Genomic DNA, 25497 nt, shown 5'->3' with positions numbered 1-25497 from the left:
CACCAGAATAGATTTTTTTTTTGGGGGGGAGGAGTGGTTACAGTGACAGTACGGAGCAGTGGTTAGTGTTGGACAGAGAATAAGTAAACAAGTTGCAAAACATACAGGGTTATTCTCAGCCTGACTGAACATGCAACGTTGTTGTTGGACAGGCAGATACCAGATACTCCACCTTGAGTTCAAGAGAGGTAATAAGGAACATAAATGCAACAAAAAAACAATTCTTTAAAAAGCCTAATGAATAGTCGTAGTGCCTCCCAACTCTTCAAGTGATAAGATGTCCCTGCAGCAGCACTTATATGAGTTTCATTTTTCTTGCTGAGAAGGAAAATCACTGCACCATGCATCATCCCCAGCCAGCATGGCCACTGACTTTGCTGTCTGGTGATGTTGGGACATGTGGTTGATCTGAAGAATAACAAGCCACTGTCAGCTGAAGAGTTTGCCAGCAATAAAATTTAAACTGAACACTGGTCAAAACCAAACTGGGCTAATTTAAAGAATCTATAAATATGCGCCTTTCTGCTTCTGCTGTGTGTGTAGGAGTATGTCTGCAAACCCTCCTCCTTCTCTGCTGCTAGAAATGAAAGGCGGACTGTTCATGAAAATTCAGAAGCATATTATATGTTCCTCATTGGTGTGAGCTTTACATCTGTTGTCTACGCATGTGGAGGAAGTACAGAGTACTTAGAGTACAACAGAGTAGTCTAAGCATTATTGGTGGTGCCAGCCATTTTAAGCCCATCCTGGTTCCACTGTAACCCTGAGGCAGTTTTGCATCTTGAACGGCAGACAAAGCCCGCCTGGAACATGGATGATACCTGGAGGAGCAGGTCATCAGAATGCCCACTAAGTCATTGCCAGCTCAGACAGGGCCTGGAGAATCTAAGGACCAGTCAAATCTGTTTCTCTGTGCAGAAAGTGCCACAGAGCTCTGCACTTGCCCCTGCCTGCAAGGTGAAAAGCAACATGGGCTAGAGGACATCAGGGGATTCTGGGAATAAGGCTTAGGTAAAACAAATCTGCACCCTAACTTCATCCAGTTCACTGGATGACAAGGGGAGGACATTGGGGAAGAGCCTTGGGATGGGCAGTTAGTGACAACCCCACCAGGTGTTCGCTCCCCTCTGTGGTGTCACCTGGTGCGTTCTGCACCCCTGCACCCCTCTAGTGACACCCAGTCAGGGACGTAGCCAGGATTTTGGGAAGGGGGGGGTCCAGACTAAGTGCCACCATTATAATGGGGCTTGGGTGTGGCGGCGTGGCAGCACGCACCATTCATTTTATCTAATGGAGGGGGGGTCCGGACCCCAAGAACCCCCCCCCTGGCTACGTCCTTGACCCAGTGAAAAGAAAGTGGGCCCACTCAGGGATTGGGTGGGGACACAGAGAGCATCTTGTTCAAGCCCCCTTCATGCTGACACTGTCCTTGAACAGCACACTGGGCCAGCTTCAGTGCAGATGTGGCATCTGGAGTGGGAGGATTAGCCTGTCTCCTGGAAACTAATGCTATGATAAATCAGTGACCCTTAGAAGGAACCCCTATGGCCAGTGACTTGTAGTAACAAGCACTGTAGAATAAAATCAGTAGAGCCAAAGCATATGCATTAGGTAGTACCTTCCTAGCCCCAGGGCCCCACAAAAAGCTCCCACTGCCTGCTTCCAGGCCTTCTAATTGGGAAGTAATGTTCATGTTCCCTACAGATCCTGAAAGATCTGAGGACTTTTGACAAGTTGTTACCAGGCCAAGGCACTTAAGATACTATCTGACCCCCCCCCCATGCACCCCTCCTTGTCCCTCTGCCAAAGGGTTCATTGGTATGCACATCAGGTACTGTACATTCTGGGCTTGGTTCCTCCACCCCTGCTCTTGAAATGCTGACCTATAAACAGACAATCAAAAAGAGAGAGTGTGATCCAAAAAAGCAGCCACTGCCCTGGGAGAAGAGAGTGGGAATGGAGTATCCCAGGGCCATGAATTCTGCTGCGTTAAGCTTTTTCTAAGGGAAGATCTTTGTGCAGCTGCAACTGTGGTGACATACTGGGTCTTTTGTGCCACCACACTCCTATTTATGCACCTTCAATACACAGAGGTTCTTTTTTCATATAGTTAGAAAAGCTTCAAATTTACAGCACTGTGAACTTGTAATGAAAGCTGAGGCTGTTCCTGTGCCTTCTGCTAAATGCAGCCCTCTCATATATATATATAACGCTGTGTTTCTTTAGAAAAGTGATTCCAGTTCTGAGTCCCTAGATATAGTTGGACTTAACCCCTCAGCCACCATGGCCAGTGCTCAGGGATTCTGGGAGCTGTAATCCAAAACAACACTCCCAAATTAGGAATTGCTATCCTAGAATATGAGAAGTGGCCAAGTAGAAAGTTTCCACTAGGGCAATGGTCTGCAAACTTTTTTGAGCTGCTGCCCCCTTTCTTCTTGGGTGCCACTGCATCACCTCCAAATACATATTTCTTGATGTTAAACCTACTAGAATCAAAGAATCGTAGAGTTGGAAGAGACCACAAGGGTCATCCAGTCCAACCCCCTGCCATGCAGGAAATCACAACCAAAGCTTTCCCGACAGATGGCCATCCAGCCTCTGTTTGAAGACCTCTAAGGAAGGAGACTCCACTACACTCCGAGGGAGTTTGTTCCACTGTTCTACTACACATACAAAACAACCAATCTCAGTCACTGCTCCCTTTGCCACTTGGTCACTCTTGGAGCAGTAAACCAGTTGCTTGCTGAGCAATGACTGAGAATCTTCTCATCCATGATGGCCTTGTGGCAGAGGCGTCACTAGGCAGTATATGTGTATGTGGGGGGAGGGGGGTCAGGCCACACTGGGTGACACCATAAGTGGGGTGACACCATCACCATCACCTTAGCAATACTACTGTTGGAAAAACCAGGCCATAGCATTGGTGGTATCCCTAGAATTGGTGTTGCCTGGTGTGGTCACTTATGAGCAGTACTTCTGGAGCAGGAGTTCCGAATTTCTCTGAAAATGCCAGCCACAGATGCTGGTGAAACATCAGGAATAAACTCTTCTAGAACATGGCTACATAGCCCAAAAAAACCCACAAAAAACTACTCAAGATCCCTTTGCATACCATTTCACCTTTTAAGTAACTCTAGACTTGTACATACTGTATAGATAAGCAGAGACCTTGGCAGAGGCCACTAATGGGCTGGATTTAAGCAGTCTTTTCTTTCATGGCTAAGAATCATGATAGTGGCTGCTTTTCTTCATCCTCCCATTTTGCTGGTGTGTTAACAGAAGCAGACTAATGAACTAAAGAACACTGTATTGCTGTTTTACATCCATCCTGATACCCAGAGATCTTTCCTCAAATGCTACTGTACTTTCAAAGAGGTTTTCTCCCTCATCTCTATCTTTTCTATGGCTTCCTCTTGGGAGACAGTTGAGGCAAAGGTAGAGCTCAGAAAAGTTATATTTTTTGCACCATACTGTCAATGGCCATTATCACAGTGGATTCTAGGAATTGTAGCCTCCACAAATAAATCTCCCAAATGTATCTCAGGTGAGAATATAACCTCCCCACGGTCCTTTATAGCCAGGTCTAATCAAGTTACAGTGATAGTGGGACTATTCCATACTGCAAGGGAGAGGCACTGTATCTATTGCATCAGGGGGAAAACAATCTATCTAGCCCAGCATCCTGAAAGCATCACCTTGGTGGGAACCAAATGAACAGGATATGCTCCAGCTATTACAGATCAACCATTTGTTAGTTTACCAGCTTTTATTGTCAGGAGGCTCCCAAGGCTATTCTGATTATAGCCGCTTTGTGTTTCAACATCTCCTTCCTGCTTTTGATAAGATTGTTTAAATTGGCCTCTCAAATCCCTGAACAATACTAATACCAAGACAGTGGGGCTGAGGAATCTATCAGCATTAACAGAATCCACAAGAAGTGATACCTTCTTTGGGCCAGCTCCAAAGCATTAAATACATTATGCAAGCTTTCAAAGCTTCATTGGCTTCTTCATCAGGCAAAGATGTTCAAAATCATACAGGAGGGAAACAGTAACTTCTTTTTTCTATTGCTAATGAGAGTTGAAATTTTATTACCTGTCTTTTATTGCTCCTTGTCTCTAGTTCTCACATGGCCCATAATGGGAGTGTGACTTCTACAACCCTATGCAGGTTAAGGCTGATGGAATCTTGGAGGACCACAAGTTGCTCTGACTTTTAAGGCTACACAATATCTTTGTTCTAGTTTTACTGCAAAACATAAATACTACTGGCTCTCCACATCCGCAGCTTTCACTTTTGTGGACTTGGTTATTTCATGGATTTGATTAATATGTTTTCTCTAGGATTCTCTAAGTCCTCCAGTTATGGTGTCACAACTCTATAGTCAATGTCCATCAGAGGTCCACCAGGAGGACCTAAGAGATTCCTAGAGAGAACACTTTTCTAGACATCTATAGGTCCTTCATCATAATTATATGAACAATTTCTGGTGGATATTGACCACAGAGTTGCACTGGAAGACCCAGAGAAACCCAGTCGATGATCTCCATCTGGGCATCGACGGGGAAGTGTGACCCTGTTGGTGCTCTTGGACATCTCAGCGGCTTTCGATACCATAGACCATGGTATCCTTCTGGAACGCCTGAGGGAGTTAGGTATTGGAGGCACTGCACTCTGGTGGTTCCATTCCTACCACTCAGTCAGATTCCAGATGGTGAGGCTGGGGGGCAGTTGCTCCTCTAAGAGAGAGCTGACATCTGGTGTCCCTCAAGGTGCCATTCTGTCCCCCATGCTGTTTAACATTTACATGAAACCACTGGGAGAGATCATCCGGAGACATGGGGTGCGGTGTTATCAGTATGCTGATGAAACCCAAATATGCTTCTCTATGCCTCCGACTATTTCAGTGACTAAGGATGGCATCTCTCCTCTGAATACCTGCCTTGAGTCCGTAATGGGCTGGATGAGGGAAAACAAACTCAGGTTGAATCCAGAGAAAATGGAGGTACTTGCAATAGGCACCTCAGGTCTGGGGAAGAAAATTGACCAACCTGTCCTGGATGGGGTCACACTTCCCCTGAAGGACGAAGTTCACAGTTTGAGAGTACTTCTCGATCTGTCTCTACAGTTGACATCTCAAGCAGATACGATGGCCAGAAGTGCTTGGTACCATTATTTGTTTGTAACTTTTAAAATATATATGTTTGATAAATCCAATAAAATATATTTGACAAAAACAAAACAGTAGTATCGTGACAACATCTTCCACCTCAGTTTAGGACAGCAGGGTAGCTTGATGGGTTCAGGACAGACTGGCTAGACCTCTGACATCCAACAGAGGAGAATAGCCAGAAGGCTGTCACAAACTGGACGGATGGTGCATACGTGCAGAAAAGATAGGAAGAGAACATTTTATTACAAAACGAGACCTAGCCAGTGCCAGATTTAAGCACTAGATAAGTCGGCTGTGATTCATACTTCCTCGAAGAGCAGTGGTGTCACCTTCTTTGGAGGCCTTTAAACAGAGGCTGGATGGCCATCTTTCAGGGCTGCTTTGACTGTGTATTCCTGCATGGCAGAAGGTTGGACTGGATGGCCCTTGGAGTCTCTTCTACGATTCTAAGAATGAATTGATGTACCCACTTTCCCACTGTTCAGCTCTCATAGTGATGGGGAATATAATGGCTTATACAATTCTAACTGTAACCACTTCTTACACAACCATGGAAGGGACAGGAGCCCTCTCCAGTTCTCAGTCTGGCTACTGCTCAGTGTGAATTGGCCTTTAGGTCTAAAAGGAAGGCATGTGGACAAAGAGTGCTGTGTGCAGGCCTTCTCCAGGAACAGGGAAGCCCTGTTGAAACTATCCAAAGGGTGGAAAACTCCTAGCTCGGAGAAGAGACGGTTAAAAGGTGATATGACAGCCCTGTTTAAATATGTGAAGGGATGTCATATTGAGGAGGGAGCAAGCTTGTTTTCTGCTGCTCCAGAGAAAAGGACCCAGAGCAATGGATTCACACTAGAGGAGAAGTAATTCCACCTCATCATTAGGAGGACCTTTCTGACAGTAAGAGCTGTTTGACTGCGGAACGCACTCCTTAGGAGTGTGGTAGAGTCTCCTTCTTTGGAGGTTTTTAAACAGAGGCTGGATGGCCATCTGTCGGGTACGCTTCGATTGTGAGTTCCTGCATGGCAGTGTTACGGTTAAAAAATAGTTATTCAATTAATGATTGAGTCTCAGACCAAAGTCCAGTTTCTCAGATGACTTTATTCGCTAGCGGACCAGCTCCTGAATAACTTCAAGGAAGCTGGCCCCGAACAGAAGGCTGTACATTTCTTTTATTGACAGAAACCACAAGATGTTACAAATTTTCAGTTTGCTTAAACGATTACATTATATCTCATGTTCTTAGTTCATGCAACCTAAGCGTGTCTGAATTTGCAATCTATGGCCATCTGTCGGGGATGCTTTGATTGTGATTTCCTGCATGGCAGGGGGTTGGACTGGATGGCCCTTGGGGTTTCTTCCAACTCTATGATTCTATGATTCTATCAGCAATTTAGCAATTTGCACTTTCTCTCCCCCTCCCTTATGCATTTACTGTTAGCCTAACCACAAGATGAAATTTTCTAGACACAGTTTAGCTTGCAAGAGCACTTCCTATGCAAACTTTGGCAATCTCTTGTCACACAGTCAGACTTAACTTTTTGGACCTTGTTATCATTTATTCAACTTTTATTCCAGATATCTTTACCTTCACTGTTCTTCAGCCTTTGACCTTTTTGCTCTTTTTACCCTATCAGCAGGAGGTTGGACTGGATGGTCCTTGGGGTCTCTTCCAACTCCATGATTCTATAATGGTTCCTTTGCAAAGAGAAGGCAAGCAAGCAAACAAAAAAAGGCCGAGCTGCCCTTCCCTTCCCTGCAGCAGTGAAACCTGTTCCTCCTCACCTGGCTGGGTGCGGCCTCTGAGGTGCTATTTAGGCCAAGGATTGCTGCTGCCTAGTTTGTTGCTTCTGCCTTTGCTGAAGTATCCCAGGACAGAGTGAGTAAAAGGGGATTCTGTGAGGGGAGAGAAGGGGTCCTGGGCCTTAGTTAGGACCCAGTTACTGACTATGAGGCAGCCAGCATGGTGTAGTGGTTTGAGCATTGGGCTATGACTCTGGAGACCAGGGTTTGAATCCCAGTTCGGCAATGCCAAAACCCATTGGGTGACCATGGGCACAAGTCTCACTCTCTCAGCCTCGGAGGATGGCAACAGGAAACGACTTGAAGGAACACAACAACAAATATTTAGGGCTGAGATGGAGAATCTGTTTCTTCCCACAGTCTAGACAGGGACATCCCCAAAGGAACAGCAGTAAGTGCTCTCATTGAAAGTATTGAAAGTACTCTCAGTGAAAGTATTACTTGGAAGAAATGATATTACAATTTGTGTGTGTGTGTGTGTGTGTGTGAGAGAGAGAGAGAGAGAGAGAGAGAGAGTCATAATATACAACTGCTGAGTGTTATAAATGTATATCTGTTAGTATAAGTGTTAAATTAAAAGTGAACATCATGAACATACAGATTATCTTCTATGATTATAGATCATTGTGTCCAGTCCTTTGTAGCTTTCCAAATTTATTAGAAAGGTATTTTTTAAAAAAGTCTAACTGCTCGAAATTTACTCCTTTTTTCAAATGGTTAAAGTATGAAAACAGACCTACTTTGCATACCTAAGGAACATGGGTCATCATCACATTCATGGCTCCTTTTCCCAAGCACATCATTGCTGCGCCGTTGGTTGGCGCGGCTACAATCTGGGGGAGAAAGGGGTTGCCTCTGTCTGTGTCTTTCCCCCGGTCTGTACAGGCCCATAGTATATAACTTTCCCAAAGGAACCCTGGCAAAGTGAATGAGAAGCTTCTAATGTGTTCCTAAAAATGTAGAATTCCACAGTTGGGAACAATGTCCAAGAAGAAAGGATTTAAATTTGCAGTGTGGACAATGTGTATGTGCAGCAACACACACTGTCCATCGGGGAGTCTTCAGACTTTGCTTTGAGACTTTGGCCCAGTTTATACATTACCTCGGTCAGTGGGCTTGTTTCAGAAACCAGTGCAAGGCACCTACATTGTATGTACTTATACGGAATCGCTCTGATCCCTTTGTCCAAATGCAAATAATTGCTTTACCCATTGCGACAGCGGAGGGACTAATAGGAGTCAGTTCTCTAGAAGCTGGGAGTAGGTTTCAGGCTCCTATGGTAGTAATTATGGAGCTGCCGCTCAGGATTAGATACAGCCAGGCTGCTTGCCAGGTTGCTTTTCCTCTTGTTTCTTGCAGGTGATGGCAGCAGCCTTTATTGAGGGTGTGGGTGCGGATGTAACTTCAGAGCTTAAGCCTCTAAATAGCTTTTTGCCTTGAGAAAATCAGCACATTCTTGTGGCATTTTGAATACTCTTAATAATAATTTTCTATTTGGAATGGTCTTAATAATAATTTTCTTTCGGTCTTGGCTCCCCCCCACCCAAGATACCTACATTTATTTATTTATTTTTGCATTTACTCCTATTTTGTTTTCTCTGAATAGTGCATACCTTCTGGCCTCTCAGGTTGCCAAGGGAGGAAGTAACTTGGGCATCTTGAAAGAACCAGTTTGCAAAAGAACAATCCAAAAGTCACAGTTAGGTGATACTGTACCTTTATTGCCACAAACAAAAATGTCACAAGGATATGAGCAATCTTTTGGGTTCTCCAGAACCCTTCAGCAGAGATGTTAAACAAAACAGAACCAATGGGGTGAAAATAGGTAAGGGAAAGTTAGACCTTAACATCATATTAAGCTTGCAGCTTGCAGCAGTAAGGTTCTGCAGTTTGACATGGTTGGTTCGTGTTGCTTTTTTGATTCTTAATTGCTTCCTACTTTAGCATTCCATTTACTATGATTAGCTTTAAATCCTATGTTGGTGTGTTGTCAATTTCGTCCTGAACTCTGTCATAGAATCTCTTTATGTCTTCTTCCTCTGCGGTTGACGTATATACTTGGATTATGGTAATATTTACAGGTTTTCCCTGAAGCCTTATTGACATGATTTGATCTGACTAGGTATTGTATTCTTTGATTGCTATTGCCACGTCTCTCCTTTGAATGAAGCCTGCCCTGTTTCTTTCTGTTTTCTCCTTTCCTGAGGAGGACCATATTTCTGGAGGGGAAACATATTGGAAGTGCAAACCTCTCCTTTGTCAGGAGAGCGACTACTTGCTTGTTGTGCTCAGCTATCATATTTCCTCTCTTATTATAGGGCCTGAACAGACAGACCAAAATAAAGCTACTTCGGGTCACTTTGGAGGTATGCTGTTTAAATGCTGCATGTGTCCCAAGAGGCTGAATGCCATGCCAAAGCCATGCTCCAGCCCTAAGGACTGGAGCGCAGCGTTGGCACAGCTTTTGACCTCTTAAGATGCATGCGTCATTTAAACTGCATACCTCCAAAGTGACCCGAAGCAGCTTTATTTTGGCCTGTCTGTTCCGGCCCTAGGTCTACTTTCATGGAGGTCAGTTGAGGAGGCCAGTAAATCATTTGAAAAAGCAGACTACCATCTAGATGCCAAGTGAGAGGTGGAAATAAGTCAAGAGTCTAAAAAGTTACAACATTGCACAAGCGACACTACTTTGCCACCAGTTTACTTATTCTGTGTATCATTTACATTTGTATCCACCTTTCCTTCAAGGAGCTTAAAGTGATTTGCAAATTTTATGCACACAGTCTTCCTCCTTTTATTATCACAACTCTGTAAGGTAGGTTAGGTTGAGAAAGATAGTGACTGGACCAAGGTCTCATAAGGAGTTTAGGGGCATCTGAACCTGGGTCATCTTAGTCCTAGTCCAGATTAACCATTATGCCACACTGTCTCTCTTGTGGCTTTGCCTTATGGTTAAACCAGCAGCCATCACTATATCGTTTAATAGCAACTTCCAGCTTGGTCTCATAATTTTGCTTTTGCTGTTTCTCTTTAAAACATAGTTCTAATGGAATTCTGGGCCTCTTCCTTCAGTAAATTGCTTTAAAGGTTTGGGTTAAAACTTAAAAGCCCATCATGAAAGCTGGCTTGGAACCAAGCAGATTCCTTGAGCTTGCCGGAGCTTGTTTCCCTTTCACAATAATGCTGTCATAATGAGTTAGTAATTTAAGATTTCCAAGAAAGTCATTGTTCTATGGCTTGCCAATCAGATTATGGCCTTGGCTCTCCATGCTTTTGGATGCAAGAAGTGTACTGACATCCAGCATTCTTTGCCGCGTTGCCCTCGGCCCTGACCCTTCCGCTAGAAAACCAGTTGTTTCTGAAATGTGTTGCTTGAATCATGTTTGATGCAATCTGCTTTCTACCTGCGGTACCTGGCTAGTTATTAAGACAGATGCTTGATTGTATATTTTCTGTGGCCTTTGAACCTCCTTGAGAAATTTGGTGAGTAAGATTTGAATTGATAAGGGAAAGGCCTCCAGCTCCTCTCTTCAGCCTTCTCCTATTAAGCACGTAGCTATTTCTGCTCTCAGCTCTGTTCAGGTTACTTTCTCTTTTTCTTCCTGAATCCTCCAAACTCCTCTCCAGAGTACCTTTCCACTATAGCACAGAGCTTTCTCAGTTCTTATTGCCAAAGGAGAATCATAGAATCATAGAATTGTAGAGTTGGAAGAGACCACAAGGGCCATCCAGTCCAACCCCCTGCCATGCAGGAACTCTCCATCCAAGCAACAGATGGCCATCCAGCCTCTGTTTAAAGACCTCCAAGGAAGGAGACTCCCCTACACTCTGAGGGAATGTGTTCCACCGTCAAAGAGCCTTTATTGTCAGGAGGTTCTTCCTAATGTTGAGGTAGAATCTCTTTTTCTGTAGCTTGCATCCATTGCTCCGGGTCCTAGTCTCTGGAGCAGCAGAAAACAAGCTTGCTCCCTCCTCAATATGACATCCCTTCAAATATTTATCATATAACCTCTTAACCTTCTCTTCTCCAGGCTAAACATCCCAAGTTCCCTAAGTCTTTCCTCATAAGGCATGGTTTCCAGGCCCTTCACCATTTTAGTCGCCCACCTGTGGATACGCTTCAGTTTCTCAACATCCTTTTAAAACTGTGGTGCCCAGAACTGGACACAATATTCCAGGTGGGGCCTGACCAAAGCAGAGTTGAGTGGGACTATTCCTTCCCTTGATCTAGACACTATACTTCTATTGATGCAGCCTAAAATCGCATTGGCCTTGTTAGCTGCTGCATCACACTGTTGTCTCATGTTCAATTTGTGGTCTACTTGGACTCCTAGATTTCTTTCACTTGTAGTCTCCTTAAGGCCAGATTGAACTGCTTCTTCTTTCAAAGCAGTTGCCTACTGAAGCATGGAAAGTTACATTTTAGACTCGATTATGACCCCCAAATCCCCAGCTACAATTGGCCAAGTCCTGCTTTTTCTTCCAACTTCAGTGATGCATACTTCTACTTTCTCTGCAGAGCACAGTATGCCACCCCTTGATGGATGAAACAAGGCCAAAAACTCTGTCTCTCCCAGCATGCCCCAGGGAATGTTTCTGATCTTTTATCAAAAGAATTTCCCCCCCAAAGAGGCCGGAACTGATTTTGTTAATTAACATTTTTTATCACGGTATCACATGGTTGACTTGAATTGACTTATCCACAAGTCCTAAATGCTTCATCAGAATGTATTGTTTCCATATGCGTTGGCTTTACTCTGCCCCTACAAGGAGCAAGTTGTAAATGTCCCTGAGGACTAGTATCAGGCTAATGAAACGAATTCTAAAATTGCTAACCTTCGCTGTTTTATCTCTTTCTTCCTTGTCCATAAGCTTCTGATGTTTTAGCTTGCCTGATTGGCATGTTGAGCTATAAACACTAAAGAAATCCACTCAATTAGAAGGAAAATGCCTTCTAATAACTGATCTGTATCTCTGGCATCTGGTTTTCGGCCCTTCTAGGCACCCTGGAGGACAACAGGGCTGTTAGTACAGAATGTCCGTTCCGCTTGGAATGTTTGCCTTCAGTCCCAGCTTTGTTTCTTATTGGCTGAGAGTGATCTTGGGCGTTCTGAACAGCACCTAGGTACAAACCGATTCTGCTCTTGGCTCTCTTTGTTATCGCTTACCCTTTCTTTCTCTGTTTAAAAAGTAAGATGATTTCTTCCATGTCAAAGGAATCAACATCTGAAGATATTTATTGTCGGCAGTGTGAATAATGGATGCGAATAGACCCGGGAAATCCAGGTTTAAACTCTGCATGCCTTGACTATGTTTCAAATACATTGGCATCATCGACTCCGTGTTTATTCAAGTGCTGGCATGTGAGCAACTGAACTCCTAGAGATGTGCATAGATGTGAATAACCAACCTGGAATGTGTGAGTGGGGTTATTCGCATCCTTCCGCTTAAAAAAAGACATCTGAATGACCCCTTTGCTTCAGATCCTGCCACCCTCTGGATCATGGCAGGTGGCTACCCAGGTGGAGGGTGCTTTGCCACTGCGGTGATGCCAGGTCAACAAGTAGTGCCATTTTGCTGTTCCTTTTAGCGCCAGGGAAAGGCTGGATCAGGACTGCGGCATATAGTTGTTGCAGCCCTGATCCGGTGCTGAAAGGGGCAGTGGCAGGCTGCTCCAAAGTGGTGGTCTGTTAGCCCTAAGTCAATTTGTCCAATTCTGCCAATCTTCTCTGTCCATTCCATACTATTTGGTATCTTATTGGATTTCCAGCATCTTGCATAAAAGTCTTGCAGCTGTAATTATTTAGCTGATCAAATCTCTATATTCTCTTTCTTTTTTATCTCCTAAATTTATCACGTTGAATAAATATAATTCTGGTAGATCTAATTTAAATCCCCAAATCATTTGCATCCATTTGATGATTTTAAGACAGTGTTTCTTGCTTTTTAAAAACATTTCCATTATATGTGATTAAAAAAAACCCAATTTGTTCTTTTATATTTTCAGCGGATATTATTGTTACAAGTCATTTTTGACTTCTGGAGACTCTAAGGCAATCATGGGGTTTTATTTGCAAGATGGCAAGAGGTTTGCCATTGCATTCCCCTGAGGCCAAGAGTGTGTAACTCACCAAAAGTCTCCTAAGCAGAGAATCGAACCTTGGTCTCCAGAGTCATAGTCCCACACTCAAGCCATTATGCCATGATGGTTCTTCCAGCAGATATTACATGCCTTTATATATTTTCTCCAACTTATATGAGGCCATGTCATATACCATTTGAATATCATTTTATAGAAGTTTTTCTTAAGATCATGAAAACAGATAAATTCCCATAGTCTCATTTGTATATTATAACCTAAATTCCTTGCCCAATTCATCATGCCTTCTTGTATTGGTTCTTCTTCAGTAGAAAATCTCAATAGTAATTTATATATTTCACTTGTCAAATGTTTATAATTTGAACATAATTTTTCAAATTCAGATTTCTCCATATTGAAATTTCTTCATATTTCCTTTCACTCTTTCTCTCTCAATTGAGAATACTTTAGCTATTAAATCCTCCTTCCTCCAGCTGCTTCATCGCTTTAATGTTCCATCTATCTCATTCTTCCTTAAGCATATCTCCTTAAGTTATCCAATTGCTTTCTCTGCTCTCTTCTTAAAAAGGCCTCTTATATGGATAACCAACCTGGCATTTTAGGGCAAAGTCTTTCCTTGTATTTCCCCTAAATTCTTAACAATGTACATCTTATAATACAGTGTTTAAAGTCTGCATCTATTTTACCTTTTCCATATCATATACAACCATGCCACCCTACTTTTAATTCATGTCCTTCCAGTTCTAAATTTTATCTGTTTGCAATGTAATCCATTATTTAAAACCAAGGTAAACAAGAGGCCTGAATATAGATTGTTATATCTGGTACCCCTAATCCTCCTCTTTCTTTTGCATCTGTTATCAATTTCCATTTAATTCTTGGTTTGTTGCCTGACCATAAAAATGTTGATAACTCTTTCTGCCACTTTGTAAATGGAGTTTTGGTATAGGGCTCTTTCTAACATACCTTACAGTGTGCCTTGCCAACAGACACTCCTTAGGCCTGTTATTCTCAATGGTCGACAAAAACATGGCTCATTCAAAGGCCGTTGCCCAAATATTTTCCTGACTGATTTTTTGAAAATGATTTCTTAATAGGTTTGCTAAAATGAAAATTTGTACTTTTAATGATGGTGTAAATTTCAGCAGGTGTTGACTGTTACACAACCAGGTAACAAGGAATGCCTGCTGAAATTCTTCCTTCTATACAACTATTAAAGGTACAGGACCCCTCTCCAGTTTACACACTGGCAATCCCATTTCTCAGGGGTCATTCACATGGTTTTTTAGCGGGACTATGCAAATAACCTCACTCACACGTTCCAGGATTGTTGTTCATACTGTGGAACTGCATCTATGTGCATCTCTGTGAGTTTGGCTTCTCGCATGTATCTGCACTTGAATAAAGATGGAGTCGGTGATGCGAATGTATTTGAAGCACGTTCAAGGCATGTAGAGTTTTATCCCAGGTCTATTCACATCAGTTATTCACACATACAGGAATCCAAATCTTTTACAAAAACTTGGGGGGAGGAATCTGATGTTCATTATCCCAGGTTAAGTAGGTTTTTATTGGCAGACTCCTCTCCCCCCCCCCAAAAAAAGAACTTCATTGGATGCATTCGTAATGCATGTGAACAGCAAAGATTCAACCCAGATTCAACCTGGATTATTTCCACCTGGAATAACCCCTCAGTCTTGATTTCTGGCCTAGAAATTGTTCTTGGTCTGTTATGTTAGCACTGTAATTTTGTTGTTCTCATTAGAATATAGAATACCATATACAGTACAGTATGTTTTCTTCTATGATAATGATTATAGCTGTGTTGCTTTCCTTTGGGAAATGAGGCAGGCTATATGTTTTAAAAATAATAAACACTGTTAGCCTCATCTCCATTCACCTGGCTTGAATCCCATTGCAGAAGAAAGGTGGGATATGATTCTTTTAAATTAATTAATTAATCAATCAATCTTTCCATAAATGTGCATTGAGACTTGGATTTCCTGATTATCCCTGAAAAGGAGAGGATATATTTCTTATGCAGAGAGGGGAGACAAACAATTGTAGAGCTTTCCAAAGTGGCAGCTAAATGTTGCAACAAAAATACTAAAACATAGTTTTAACTATTATTATTATTATTATTATTATTATTATTATTATTATTATTATTATTATTATTATATTTATATTTATTTGTACCCCACTCTTTTGATTAGGTAATGAAAATGTAAATGATTCGGTAATGATGGGAATTGTGGTCTGACAACAGGTGACACAAATTGCCTATCATTTTTTAAATTAACATATTGGCTCAGTTGGTCAATATATGAATTGACGGATTTGGGGATATTAGCAGGAGTTTCCTGTTCCCCTCCCCCCCAAAAAAAATTGGGACACAAATGACTAACAATATAAAAGCATACAAAAATTGAAAATTAAAGCTAAACTATTCACTGCATTAAAACTATTCAAATCTCAGGTTAAAAGAATACAATGCAATTTTAAAAAGATTAAAAAAAAAACCCTGCTGAAAACAGTTTCATTGTGCAGCCAATGGAAGGACAACAAAGTGAGGGCCATTCTGGGAAAGGAGCTCTGGGGATTGAGACAAGTTTAGTTTCAAGGATGACTAGAATTCTTGAGGTTTAGATGCGATAAAATTGATAGGATGCGCCCTTGTACTGGATTAGACTGGAGACAGATCCATCTGTCTCCATATTATCTCTTGAGCAATAGTGGTTCTCCAAGGTGACAACAACCTGTTACCTGAATGCTTTTAGCTGGCATGCCCAGGATGGAAACCTGGGAATGTTGGATAAGAATCAGATACTTAACTATAAATTCAGTTTCCTAAGTAATAATTGTGTTACTGGCCAACTTAAAAGTACTATCTGTTCTAAGAACATAGTGGGGCTGAGATGCCTCTATTGGGAAGTTTCATCCATTTTCCTTTTTTAAGTTCTAGGAGAAAGGAAAGGCAGCCAGTAAGTACAAATGGAGCAAATATACTGACACTTGGTTTTTCCATCCATTTTCTCACTAATGTTTCTTTCCTTTTCTTTGCCTCAGAGACCACACAGTACATGCCAAGATGAAGTCTACCATCACAGAGATCCTGCTTCTTCTGTTGGCTGGTAATGCTCTTGAATACCTCTTTGCCTTTGGTCTTGGGGCCTTTTTAAAAGCTCTTTTCCAAAGTGGTTCCAGTATTAGTCTAAAATGGTGCAGTATATGAGATTAAAAATGCACACTGTTGGAGAATAGGCAGAATGGTTTTCCAAAAGCTGGTAATAGAGTCTGGGTCGAGCTGCAGGTTAAGTCTGGGGAATTCTGGGAGCTGCAGCTTGAAAAAGAAATGTTCCCGCTCTGTATTATGCAAGTGTTGGTGAAGGCTTGCTTAGAACCATTTTTACTTCTGTGTACAAAAAAAGCAGTTAGATTGGGCCATGATCCAGATCAGGACTACGTTGTTTTAAAATAGCATTTATTCCCCTTTGTTATTTCCTTCCAGAACTTTCCTTCCTTAACTTTTCTTCCTTATTATATCTCCTCCATATTTGCCTTTCTTATGTGAGTGTTGCAACATTAAACATAGTATTGCCAACATTTCTGTTTTGCAAAGTATTGGCTCCATGTTGGGAAGCAGGAGATGCAGCCAAGTGGAGCAGAGTGACTCATTTTAGCCTCCAGTGCCATATACCTGACAAAATGTCTGTTTTACTGTTTAGACAAGTCAGACTTTGGCCTGGTGACAATTCAGGTTAGCTGGAGGTAGAATAACCCAAATTAACTGTGGATTGCCCTTTGACTTGTAGTTTGTTTAAAAAGTTAATTGAATAGTAATAATCTTGTGATTTTGCTATATTTTTATTGAATGTCCATAGCTGCATCTCAGTGAGAGCAGCCTGGGTGTGATTTAATCCAAGAGAGGGCCCTAGACAGTCTCCAGATGCTGTTTTTGCAGCCGTTTCCCCAGACTAACTTTTTCTGTCCCTCTCAAGGGTGAGTTACCCCTCTTAGTTACCTCCCATTCTTGGGAGTGACAATTTGCCTTTTAAACAGATTGCATACTCTCCTTGCACCATTTTTTCAAAACCAGGAGAGGACTTTAAGCCACTTTTCTTGGTACATTTGACAGTTAGGGCCCCTTGACCTGGCAGAGTTGCCCGCATCCAGGTTAATGTGCCACAGTGGTTAAGGCACATCATGATCATCTTCCCAGCCTTGAAAGCAATTTCAAGGAGCTCACCACAAATGAAGTTTAATCATGCCAAGAATGAGCAGTTCAAGCCATATGGACATATTCTATATATCTGAAATGGGGGACTGGCTACTTCAGTCTTGCAGTATCTGTTCTGTTGTTGTTGATCAACCTCCCATGCCCCTCAAGGAACCAGAACCAAGCACTTCTATAGTGGTCTGATGGGGCAAGCATACCCTTAAAATGGAGCATGTTCTGAACAAGTGTTCATCATAGGAATTGTGTTGGGGGGGGTTGTATCAAAACTGTGTTCCCAGTCTTAGCTTGATTTTTTAAAAATAACTTTATTGATTTAAAATAAAATAACACATGCCATTCATACAAAGATAGTTATGATGATATGAAACAACAAATACCGGGATCCGTAGAATATATTATTCTTTGTGAAACAGATGGAAGTCAGTGAGCCTTGCTCAGATACCAAATGATAACCAGAGACTTCTCAGTCTTTTACTTTCCCCTGACATAGTTAACCATGCTTACAGTAGTCAACTCACTTCTGCCTTGTTTGCATTATGCCCCTGTTCTACAAATATTAGCCTTTTAGCAGCTGTAATTGTGCATCGCCTGAGAAATAACTGTTTTTATGTTCATCTGCAGCATTTCCTCTCCTGGAGGCAAATGATCCTACAGGTGAGTAGTTTGTCACAGCCTGATACCAGGTGTTTGTATGTGACGAAAGATCTCCTTAAACTCTGACAACAGATCTTATCATTCTGTTTAGAAATTCTTTAAATTGCTCCATTGGTAATGGCAGCTACAAATTTCCTGTTTGATTGCCTTTTAATTGTCTTGAATGCCTGGAGAAGAGAAGGTTAAGAAGTGATATAACAGCCTTGTTTAAATACTGGAAGGGATGTCAACTTGAGGAGGGAGCAAGCTTGTTTTCTGCTGCTCCAGAGAACAGGACCCGGAGCAATGGATGCAAGCTCCAGGAAAAGAGATTCCACCTCAACATTAAGAGGAACTTCCTGACAGTAAGGGCTGTTCGATACTGGAATACATTTCCTTGGAGTGTAGTAGTCTCCCTCCTTGGAAGTTTTTAAGTAGAGGCTTTATGGCCATCTGTCAGGAATGCTTTGATTGTGATTTCCTGCATGGCAAGGAGTTGGACTGGATCGCTCTTGTAGTCTCTTCCAACTCTGATTCTATGTAGAAAACAAGGTCTGGGTACCTTTGGCCCTCCATATACTTTGGACTTAAAATTCAGGAAGCCCCATTCAGAATGGCCAATAGTAAGGGCCTGTGTGAGTTGTGGTCCAAAAGACCTAGAGGGCCACAGGCTTCTTATGCCTGTTCTAGATGTTGACAATGACTGTGTTTCTGGAGAGAGTTTCTCTGTGGTGAAGTGAACCAGTCAAAACACTTCTGAGAAGTAAAACCAGTACAGTCTAAAACCACCTTTGACCAACCTGCTTGAGAAGGTGGGCTGTAAAAAGGCAAGAAGGAAGCTCATATAGGATATGGTACAGTCCGAACCAGAGTTTGTTAAAGCCAACTTGATGCTTTCAAGGGTACGACTTCATTGCTTCCTGTTCTAATTGTACACCATCCACTCAGAAATGTGCTTTTAGAAGCACCTTGGGCTTCTGGTTGTTGCTGTGTGTTTTCAAGTTGATCCTGGCTTATGGAGACCCTATTACAGGATGGTTTGTGTTTTTTTGGCAATATTTATTTGGAAGTGGTTTGCCATTGCCACCTTCTAAGGCTGAGAGAGTATGACTTACCCAAGGTCACCCAGTGGCTTTTCATAACTGAGTGGGGATTTGAACCTTGGTCCTAGTCCAACATTCAAACTACAACACCACATTGGCTCTCTCCTTGGGATTACTACCAAAGAGTAATCTTGGTATACAAAGTCATATGTGGCCTAAATGCCAAAAGGCACCAGATCCTGTCTGATCCTGAAGGCTAAGTAGGGTCAGACCTGGTTAGTGCTTTGATGAGAGACAGCGAGGAAAAACCAGTGATGTAGGCAGTATTTCAAAGGAAGGAACTGGCAAAACCACCTCTGCATATTCCTTGCCTAAGAAAACCATAGGAAATTCATGGGGGTCACTATAAATTGACAGGTGACTTGAAGGCATACACATACCAATTCTTAGCCCTTTCATCTTTTGAATATCAATATAGTCACCCCTCCGTTTTCATTGACTTGAGATCTGTGGTTCTGATTATTCACAGAGGGGCAACCTCCATTAAAGTTAATGGTGCATGCACCCATGACACGTGCACATGGTCGCATGCAGGAGTACACAGCCGTTCAAAGCTATGGGGCTTGAATATACATGGATTTCCAAATTCACTGGGAGGGGGGCCTGGAACAAATTCCCCATGAATTTGGAGAGAGTAATGCATTTCCAAACATAGAAGGGTCTTTAATAGGAGGTGGGGGTGGACTACTGTACTTTTATCATCAGTTGTTCAGTGTTTTGAAATGGTATTAAATCTTTTTAATAGGATTACTGATTTAATTAGTAATCCATCTTTCACTTTTGTGATATCAATTAAATAGATAAAATAAAAATGGGAAAAAAACAACTTTCTTTCTTTTTCTCTCTAGATAAAAACAGCCCTTTTTTTTATGGTAAGTTGAAGTCATATTCCGCAATCCGATTTAACCACCCCAGGTCTTTTGAGCAAGAGTTAAAGGTACAAAAATGTTGTTGTTATGTGCCATATGGCAACCCTCTCCAAGGGTTTTCACGGTAAGGTTTTTCTGGATAAGATTTGCCATGGTTGTCTTCGAAAGCTGGGTGTGACTGGCCCCAGGTCTCCCAGAGTCCTACTCCAACAAACAAACCATTATGCCACCTTGGTTTGTTGCACATAAACAGATGTTGTAAATGGCTATTTACAATAAGAGGAAGGATGTGAGCTTTATTTGTTTGTGCAGAAGATCCCAACAGTTCAGTGCAGCAGATTCCACTCCAGTTTACTTAATCCTATTCTGTATCTATTCATTCCAAGTGCTGCTCACATTGGAAGCTTTTTTCTTCTTCTTCTGAGTTCCTTTCTGGGAAATAGTCACTTAAGTCTTCTGATCTCTCTGCCTAACCTAAATAAAACAACCATCTTCTCTTTTCTTCTTCAGACTGGCATTCGCTTCGTGTTGGCGGTTTGATTTTTGCTGGTGTACTCTGTTTACTTGGAATTGTTATCCTACTGAGTAAGTAGATCTTCAGGTCCAGGAAAGGAAGCAGTCCATAGGGAGCAGGGACAGTATTGCCAGTTTCAGATGTACTTTGGCCTATCTCTCACTAAGTTGGACTTTACCACTTCATATTGGAATGATGGAGATGGGGTGGGCTTGCACGACAATTAAAAATCCACATACTTTGCGCCATGCATCCAATGGAAGAATAGCCTAGAATTTTTCTATCTTATCTTAATTCCTCTGTGGAGAAGCATTCAACCATCTGAATCCTTTTCCCACCAAAGCCAGATTTAGATTCTATTATGTAGACCTGAAGTGGGTGCCTCAGGCAACAGATTTTGACCATCATGAAAAGGCAGCAAATCACTATTTAATATGTACTTTACAGTACTGCTAGAGGAGGAAAAATGATACTTGTTGCAATCCCTCCTTCATGTGCCAGAATATGTTGGCCAGCTTTAAGCACTCTGCACCTAGGCTCAGATTTGGAAAGTGACATTTGCTGTTCTTCCTCGTGCAGCAAAATGTCTTGGAGCAGCCCTGCTCCTTTCTGGAGATGGAGTGGTCCAGTGCAAGCAGAATATTTATTTGTCTGTATTTTAAGATATATATATATTTATCAACTTTGCTTTTCAGCCAAAGTGGTTACCATGGTGATTTAGAACACTGAAATGTCAGCAAAATCACTACAGTAAAGCAAAAGAGGTTTGCTGGCTCACTGTGAGCTTAGGTTTAGAAGGGATCTTGTTGGATATTGTCCATTTAGCCTCTTCCTTTACAGCAGGGATGGGAAACATGTGGCCCTCCAAATAGAATTTGAATGCAACTCTCTTGAGTCCTGAACAGCTTAGCTAATGGTAACAGATAATGTGAGTTGCAATTCAGCATCATCTGGAGAGCTACATGTCTCCTTCTCTGCTTTTCAGGTGCCATACATCCACATGCATGGAGATGGCATATACCAATACAAGTTGTGTGTGTGTCTGTGTCTGTCTTCAAGCTGGGGTTATGCAAGTGCAGAATCCATGACCCCATGAATTTCATAGGATTTTCTTTGGTAAGGAATACTCCGAGGTAGTTTACCATTACCTTCTGAAATATAGCCGACAGCACCTGGTCTTCATTAGCACTCTGCCATCCAAGTATTAACCAGAGCCAACTCTGTTTAGCTTCCAAGATCAGATGGGATCTGGTGCCCATAGCTGGCACTACTATTTATTTTAACAGCTTCAATTCTTCATGACTGCAGGCAGGAGATCTTCCCCCAACTGTCCAGCTCTGCCACCTCTAATTCCAGGAGCCAGTCATTGTTATCCTCTACATATGATTCTATGGTTCTGTTCAGAGGTGTGATTAGCACTCCTGCATTTGGGAAGCTCCTGACAGTGTCATTTGTAAATATCTCTGATACCTTTTCTGCTTTTGTTTTTACTCCTAGGTGGAAAGTGCAAATGTAAACCCAAGAGGAGATCCAGGTATAGTGATAATGGGTGGCTGTACACAGCTTACAGGCAACTTTGGCTGCCTTCCAGGATTGAAGGGGTTATGCAGGGATAGGGCTATACTTGGCTATGATTGCAGAGAAAGCAAACCCTCAATCCATTGATCTGAAACTGGGAAGAAAAATATTGTTGAAAGTGGTGATTTCACCAATCGTAATGTGTCCTTTTTCCTTGTCTAGTGTCCAGATAGGTGTGGCACCAAAGGGTCTTCTTCCAGGTAAGCAATGCTTCTGGAATTTATGAAATTGCAAGGGACTGTGGCTTGAGTAGGATGAGAGGGCGCAACTATTTTTCTTCAGCAAAATGCTTAGCTACAGCACTACCTTCACATTCATGAGTAGGAGAACCAGTGAGCTCTTTTTTATTTTGGCTTACCAAAGATTACACCAGATCTTTGCTGAAAGTGAAAATGATGAACCATTGGCTCTCCAGCTCTTTGGATGGCCAACCTCTATAATCTCCTGTGCTTGACCATTGCACATGTTGCTTTGGGGAATAGGAATCAAAAATGTCTGGAGGACCAGAGGGATGGAAAGCATGTGGTCTACCAGTTACTGAACTGGTTCAGCATTAGCAGTGACAATAATGGTGGGGGATGATAGATGTTACATTCCCATCATCCTGGTTAGGTAGGCGGACATATTCTCCTCCATGACCAAATTTAAAAAATCAAAGTGAATTTGCAACATCTATGAAATGCCAGTAAGGCCAGTGAAATCACATACCCCCAACATTTCACAAGTGAAACCCAGGTCACATGTGTCCAGGCAACTTCAGATTTTGGCCAAAGATGGCAAAAGTTATTAATGAGGACAAAGCTAGGAGAAGCTGCAGCAATTTGTTTTTGTCTGAACATACTATGAAGGCCAGGATCCTCCCCCCCCCCACACACACACACTGAATCAATTGAATGCAAACTACTGTTGAATTTAGGACTCTGAATCTGAAATAAACTGAAGACAAAGGAATAAAGTGAGAGCAGGAGAAAGAAAGGAAGGGCCTGGACAGACAGGTGCATTGCACCAGCCTTGGCTCAAACTAGGGGTGTGCAGGGGCTGAGTGTTTACACGCTCAGAAACCCTGGCCACCATCATTGCATGCACCTGTCCATGAAGGTGGTACAATGATAACATCTGCACAGTGCAGCACCCAAACAGCGCCATGCCGTGTGGATGTCATCATCATGTGCTGGCATCCCGTGCGTGGTCTAAAAGAACCCAACGGGAGCAGGTTCTTTTTAGGCATCCCAAAGGCTGTGGTGTTTCATTGCCACAGTCTCCATCTGAGGCAGAATGGGGCAGTATCCTTTCTCACAATCTGTATAGCCCCCGACACATTTAAAAAGTAGCTGGAAAAGTGGGATGACATAGGATTCATTGGAACCATCCTACCAAATCAGGACAATTAGTGGATGTAGTGAAATTCTTAGTTATGTTGCTGGGAAGGGTGGTGGTCTGCAAATTTGAGGTCCTGGGGGACATCTGAGGACTTCTGAGGGAAGTGTATTAATAAACACAACAAAAATCCTTGGGGTTATGATGAAGTATGACCTGAATATTACTGGTTCATCCCAACTAAAGTATACCTGCTGAATGAATTATGGAATAACATGTAGGCAATTCCCATTGATTCAGTGGAATTTCTTTGCTTAGGACAACCAAGAGGATTCAGGTCTGTGTTGGTTCTTGACTTGTCTCAAGTTCTCATCTCCTATGTTAGCAAGAGAAGATATTCAGTGCTCTGTATCTCAAATATTCTATTTTTGCTTTCTGGTTTGTCATCTTTCTGTAGGAGGTGCTAGTGAGTGCTGAGTCAAGATAACTGTTACTTGTGCTAAGATACCTGCCCTGTCTCGTGTCCACGAAATGTTTCCTCTCTCTACTGGTGGCAGCAGACCTTCTTTCTCTGTTATTCTGGCCCCTCACCAAGATCTTGGTTTTTTTTATAAAAATGTAATAAAAAAATGAATTAATCCCGGCGTGCGCTGGAAGGTTTTTGATCCAAGACCTGTTCTCTGCCTGGGACCTAATATGTAGATATTTCTCCTGTAGAGACTGCATGCACACACATTCAGGTATTACATTGAGAGCATAACACCACTACAAGTCTGAACTGGTTTTAACTGTCGTGCTGCGAGGGCATGTTCAGAGAGGCCATAAGCAGAATTCTGTTAGGGAACAAAGGTAGGAGTCTTGTAATGGAAGATTCTCTGCAGTCTGAACATTTTACACCTCCCAAAATACTTTAGAGGCCATTACAGTCCCACTCTTATTGTTTCTGGATTTTTTTCAAATAGCCATGAATGTATAAGCGCTTAGCTTTAATCAATATGGGCTGTTGCTTTAAGAACAAAAAAAGGACTGTTGCTATAAGGCTTGTGGTTAAATATCCAACTGCTTCCTTAGAGTAAACTGTCTTATTCTGACAGCTTTATTTGAAATTGATTTTAAAACCTTTTCGAGAACTTAAAATGGTTATTTTTGAACAGTGGTTGGGGATTCTGGGAGTTGGAGTCCAAAAAATAACATCCTGAAACTCTGCTATGAATCCACTAATCAATCTTCAAATTACAAGAAGGCAAATCCATTTCACAAAATGTGAGAGAAGTGAGTTAAGGGAACATTTCCATTATTTATGTTCCCTTGCATCCTTCCCAATCTGGTGTCCTCTAGATTTTGGATAGCAGCTCCCATCATTCCTGGCCCTTTGTCAGCCCCAGATGGGACTTACTGAAAAAGGAATTGGATCCAACAATGAAAACACTAGTCAAGAAGATTTTTAGTGGTTAGGAGTGAAAATGCATGTGGATATGAGAGCTCTGTAATGTCTTTTGGTCAAGGCCCCACGCATTACTTAAGGGATCTCTTTCAGGTCACCTAATAGCTGTGTTCAGCCAGGCTTTGCTTCGACTTTGGAAGATCGTGAACAATTTTATGTGCACTACATTTCTGTTCAGAAGTGGTGTGTTTTAAAGCTCTGCTTATTGTAATACCTTGCACTTTTAATGCTTATGTTATGAATCCAACTTGGTAGGATTCTGCCCTAAAAGGCAAGAAATAGATACCCAGAATAAAAGAATGAAACATTTTGTACTGAGCAAACTGGTTTCCTGTCAACTGGTGTCTGTGTGTTTTTTCAAGGTTGTATGTCTGGAAGTGAGACCTTGGTCAAAGGAAGAATGACACTAATGGAAGGCGCAAATGTTTGAAATCTCTGTGGGAGATTTGTGCCGCTTTCCCTCCATTTGACAGTTCGTGAATGTGTGTGTCTGCAGTTCCAAAATCCTTGAACTTGTAGGCTTGGAGAGCAAATGTGTTTCTGCAAAGCATTAAATGCAAAGCCACTAGAAAGCTATCCACCACTTGATTTTGCACAAGTCCTTCAATGTTGCTGTCAAATGCCTTGGTGTGTTTGTGTTGTTGGATTCTCTCTCTCTGTCTGCTGAGTTTAAGGGTCATATTGCCTTGGCTGGTGATCAACACATTTTTGAAGTGGCGAATTGTGTAA

The 25497-nt window shown here is 42.1% G+C and overlaps 1 protein-coding gene across 1 annotated transcript; it reads left to right on the top strand.

Moving 5' to 3' along the window:
- Positions 1 to 6931: 6931 nt before the first annotated feature.
- LOC121915805 (FXYD domain-containing ion transport regulator 3-like) lies at positions 6932 to 25081 on the top strand. Its single transcript, XM_042440337.1, has 8 exons — positions 6932 to 7046; positions 16140 to 16204; positions 17932 to 17964; positions 19895 to 19918; positions 20426 to 20500; positions 21927 to 21963; positions 22170 to 22207; positions 23782 to 25081. Exons 2-8 carry the CDS (start codon positions 16162 to 16164, stop codon positions 23799 to 23801), a joined length of 270 nt encoding a protein of 89 aa, XP_042296271.1. The 5' UTR covers positions 6932 to 7046; positions 16140 to 16161; the 3' UTR covers positions 23802 to 25081.
- Positions 25082 to 25497: the final 416 nt, after the last annotated feature.

Source organism: Sceloporus undulatus, chromosome 9 (genome assembly GCF_019175285.1).
Source record: "Sceloporus undulatus isolate JIND9_A2432 ecotype Alabama chromosome 9, SceUnd_v1.1, whole genome shotgun sequence".
Classification (NCBI taxonomy): Eukaryota; Metazoa; Chordata; class Lepidosauria; order Squamata; family Phrynosomatidae; genus Sceloporus; species Sceloporus undulatus.
The sequence above is the reverse complement of the archived record's forward strand: the minus strand, read 5'-3'. Positions and strand labels throughout refer to the sequence as shown.

Bases quoted from the DNA above. Each gene is read 5' to 3' on its own strand.
- LOC121915805 (XM_042440337.1), top strand. From the start codon at position 16,162: ATGAAGTCTACCATCACAGAGATCCTGCTTCTTCTGTTGGCTG. The intron at 17,965-19,894 runs GTGAGTAGTTTG...TTTTCTCTCTAG, and splicing joins GGAGGCAAATGATCCTACAG to ATAAAAACAGCCCTTTTTTT. The intron at 20,501-21,926 runs GTAAGTAGATCT...TTTTACTCCTAG, and splicing joins TGGAATTGTTATCCTACTGA to GTGGAAAGTGCAAATGTAAA.